This window comes from Eucalyptus grandis, chromosome 5, assembly GCF_016545825.1.
Source record: "Eucalyptus grandis isolate ANBG69807.140 chromosome 5, ASM1654582v1, whole genome shotgun sequence".
Classification (NCBI taxonomy): Eukaryota; Viridiplantae; Streptophyta; class Magnoliopsida; order Myrtales; family Myrtaceae; genus Eucalyptus; species Eucalyptus grandis.
In genome coordinates, this window is record NC_052616.1 from 28,483,378 (window position 1) to 28,487,344 (window position 3,967).

At 38.9% G+C, this 3,967-nt stretch overlaps 1 protein-coding gene across 1 annotated transcript in view; it reads right to left on the minus strand.

Annotated features, from left to right (window-relative positions):
- LOC120293804 (twinkle homolog protein, chloroplastic/mitochondrial-like) overlaps positions 1 to 3,967 on the minus strand; it is a 24,977-nt gene that overhangs the window by 13,934 nt on the left and 7,076 nt on the right. Inside the window, exons 2-3 of the mRNA XM_039313561.1 lie at positions 2,681 to 2,741; positions 2,448 to 2,563 (exon numbers count right to left, since the gene is read on the minus strand). Of these exons, the coding sequence (XP_039169495.1) occupies positions 2,448 to 2,563; positions 2,681 to 2,741 (177 nt within the window). The remainder of the gene's footprint in view (positions 1 to 2,447; positions 2,564 to 2,680; positions 2,742 to 3,967) is intronic.

Sequence of the window (3,967 nt, forward strand, 5' to 3'; positions counted from 1 at the left end):
ATATATTGTCACTAATGTGTTTCCCAGCGTCAACTTTGAACATAAACACAAAGGTGTCTAATTAAAAATCCTGCCCTCCAAATCTCAACTTTATGTTCTACATTTAGATTGGTCGGTCTATCATGTGATCACAAATAAAATAAATTACAAACAAAAATTCCCCAACATCCGTGCTATGGCAAGCTCTTAGACTAAATCATTGGCAACATGTTCTCTTTTCACAGCCTTCCACTCTCGGTACATAAGGAACACGACCCATTCGATTAGGAAAAATCATCGAAAAATTTAAGATCTATTGTTTTGCCAATTGAATCGTAAACATTTTTATTGTATCAATTGAATTTTAAAAATTTCATGTTTTGCTAATTAAATTCATCTGATCAAACCAAAAATCACTAACTTAGACACAAGTCATGTTATGTGACATGGTCAACACTAATGTGAATAATTTTTTAATAATTTTTAATTTTTCAAATTATTTCTTTTTTAGTTCTTTTATTATTATTATTATCTTTCTCTTTCCTTCTTTGCTTTCTTCTTTCTTTGACCAGCGAGGGTCATCGTGCCCTCCTCAACCGCTAGCGAGGCTAGCACCCTCGCAAGCCACGAGTGAGTGTCACGGCCCTTGCTCGGGCTAGCCCAAATTTGGGAGTCTCTCCACATCCGCGACCCTCACCTACAATCAATGAGGGTGTCATGGCCCTTGCAACAATTGACAAGGGCCCAGCAACCCACTGCCAACTACAATAAGAAAAAAAAAAAAGGAAAGAGAAGAAAAAGGAAAAAATAAATCATAAAATTTAAAATTATCTATGTTTGTGTCGATCATGCATAGGATGACCGAGTATCCAATATCAATGATTCTCCGCTAAATTGTATGGTTAGATTCAATTAACAAAACGTAAAAGGTTTGGGACACAATTAACATAATTAAAAAATTTAGGATTGAATTAATAAAAATGCAATAGGTTTAAAACTGATGGGACAATTTTCCTAGTAAATTACCAAAACTGAAGTCAAATGGACAAACATTTATTCATAAGTGGCCAAAACAAAAATAGTTTATGATCGGTATTTTTCATTTTGTCAATTTAGTTTTAAACTTTTACACAAAATTTCAAATGTAATCATTCTGAATAATTTTTGTTAGAAATCACTATGTAGTAATTCAGTTAGTAGTAAACATCCTATGTGGTGGACTGCCACGAGCAATTTCCAACAAAGATTGGCTGTGAGAACCACATTGGAGTTTCGTAAAATTGACAAACTTAAAAAGTTTAAAACTGAATTGACATCCATTCAATAAATTTATGACTAATTAAACAATTTCCCCAAAGAATCCACTAATTCATCAAAGAAGTACAGATTTACAATTGTTCAATTAAATATTTCTAGTCCTATATTATAATTAAACCCATAGTGTTTAACCTCAGGTTTTGATGGGTAAAATCAATCACAGGAGATTACCTCACGGCATCCAAACACTCATGCCCTCAGTAAGACGAGCGATCTTAATTGGATGTATTGCACAGATCACCAGTTAAAATCCACAAAGAATACGCCCCGAATATTGCGGTTTGTGGACTTCTTTTATTGCAGTTACAGAAACAAATAAAGACAAAAACCACCCTTTGAACTATATGCATGCCATGAACCCACATTGAAACCGAATTCACCAAGATATCCTGTACGTGAAGAAGAGCCAATTTGGACTTGGAAACGACGGCAAATTCGAGCTTTCAAGAAATCCCCTTTTCACATGCTTTTATCGTTTCGGGTTTCATGTTTCAGGCGAAAAATGGAGACATATATCAAGAATATACTCACTTATATTAGATGGAAGAGCTGTTAGGATTATATCTCAAAATGTATGTGTACTACCACAAATGATTGAACTTGTCGAGATATTTTGCCAATTAGTCACTGAAGTTCTAAGTATGTCGAACACTTATTACATAGTTGATGTTGTTCCAACCCAGAACACGGGCTAATCCTAATACAACTTATAGGCCTGCGCTTATCGTCTTCCCGGAGACAACACAGGAAAAGCTTTGCTCGTTCCAGAAAAAGTTAGCCGGATCGGATGCGGTCTTCACTTTCACCAATCTCTTAAAATTGCTTTTGAAATATTTCAAACCCCAGACACTTGCTTGAGCATAAGTAGTATTGATGACGTAGTTCCTCCCCAAGTCAAGATCCCTATAATTCATATAAGCTGCTCTTGAAATCGTGAAACATAAGGTGCCATATAATCATACAACTCTCTCATCCAATTAATTTTCTGATTGTTTCCTCTTCTGTCCCAAGTAACCATGTACTGAATTTGGTACATATTCCCTCCCCGGTGTGGGAAAGGAGTCGCCGAGTCGGAGTCTGGCTCATTACCCCGCCATAAGGTGTTAAAATCAGGTAAGACGTCTCGTCTTCGATGAGCTTATTCCACAGACCTTGCAAAGCGCTTTGCGAAATAGGCTCCATCATGTAGTCGGATTTCGCCTTGAAAAGGATCTGGACGATTGAGTCCGGTTGAGCAAGACTTTGGGAGATCCGTCTTGAGAGAATCCTGCAAAATAAAGGACGGATTGAATCCAACTCATCTCCGTGCAGCTTTCACGCGTCAAACCCAACTCGGGAAAGCTTTCTTGATTGAAGGCAGGAGTTTTCAATCTTGCCGAGGTACCAAGCCCCGAATGAGATGCTGATTGTTTTGTTCGCCAAACTCGAAGATGAAGTGACAACTCCTGTCACAGCATGGAGGAAGAGTCTTCATGAAGCTTATGCAACATTCTGCCACTTGTACAAAAGCATAGTTGCATTTTCTTCAATGGTCTTTCCCACTTCAAATACAGTGACGGTTGGAGGGACAGGAACCAGCACAAATTTCCAGGCAAATATCACACCAAAGCTTGCTCCTCCACCTCCTCTAATAGCCCAAAAGATCTTCACCCATTGCTTTCCGATCCAAAACCTTTCCATTAACATCAACAATTTTGGCATCGATCACGTTGTCGGCTGCTAGACCGTACTTTCGAAATATCGTGCCAAACCCACCCCCACTCACTTGCCCTCCAACTCCAACAGTAGGACAACTACCAGCTGGGAATCCCAAAACCTTGCTCTTTTGAGAAATTGCATAGTACAATTCTCCTAATGTTGCTCCAGTCTCCACCCATGCACTCTCTCTTCTCGACGTCCACCTCAACCGACCTCATGTTCCTGAGATCGATTATGATGAAGGGCATTTGGGATACGTAGGAGAGGCCCTCATAGTCATGGCCCCACTTCGCACCCACATGTACGCCGAGCTTCTGGGAGCATACTATGGCTGCTTGTATCTGAGATGGATTGACCGGGGTAACAATGAGTTGTGGGCTTGGTGAGAGTGTTCAGAATCTGAGGTTTTGAATGGAAGACTGCAAAAGAGATGTAAGTTGGATCTTTTCTTGTTGTGATGGATTTGGAAGTGGGTTGGATTGAAGTGGATGAAGGGAAAAGCATTGGAGAAAGGAGACTTGATCAAAGCTGGAAGCTACATAGCAAAATGAAAGGAAGATTATGGAAATTAATGGAAGATTAGCTGCCATTGAATCCCCGTGTTCTACTTACATTTGCTGATGTAAAATAAGAGAGGTTGGCTTAATATATAAGACAACCGATTTATAGCTGAGAGAAACCACCTTGACAAGTGACGTGGGAGCACAAGGTCCAAGAGAGACGGCATCTTAGATGGAGTTTACTAATAAAATCGTCCGGCTGAGTATGGTTTTCTAGTTTAATGTTTCCTAATTCTTTGTTCCGTAGCTACAATAAATAAGAAGTGCTTCTCAATTGTAAGACTCGGTTTATGAGTTGATAATATGTGAGAATTTATCTCAAGTGAGCAATTCTTTCAGTTCTTCATCCAATTCAGAGTGGTGTGAACCTTAAAGTCCTTTGGTTCTTTATCTAATTCACTGATGATAAGCCT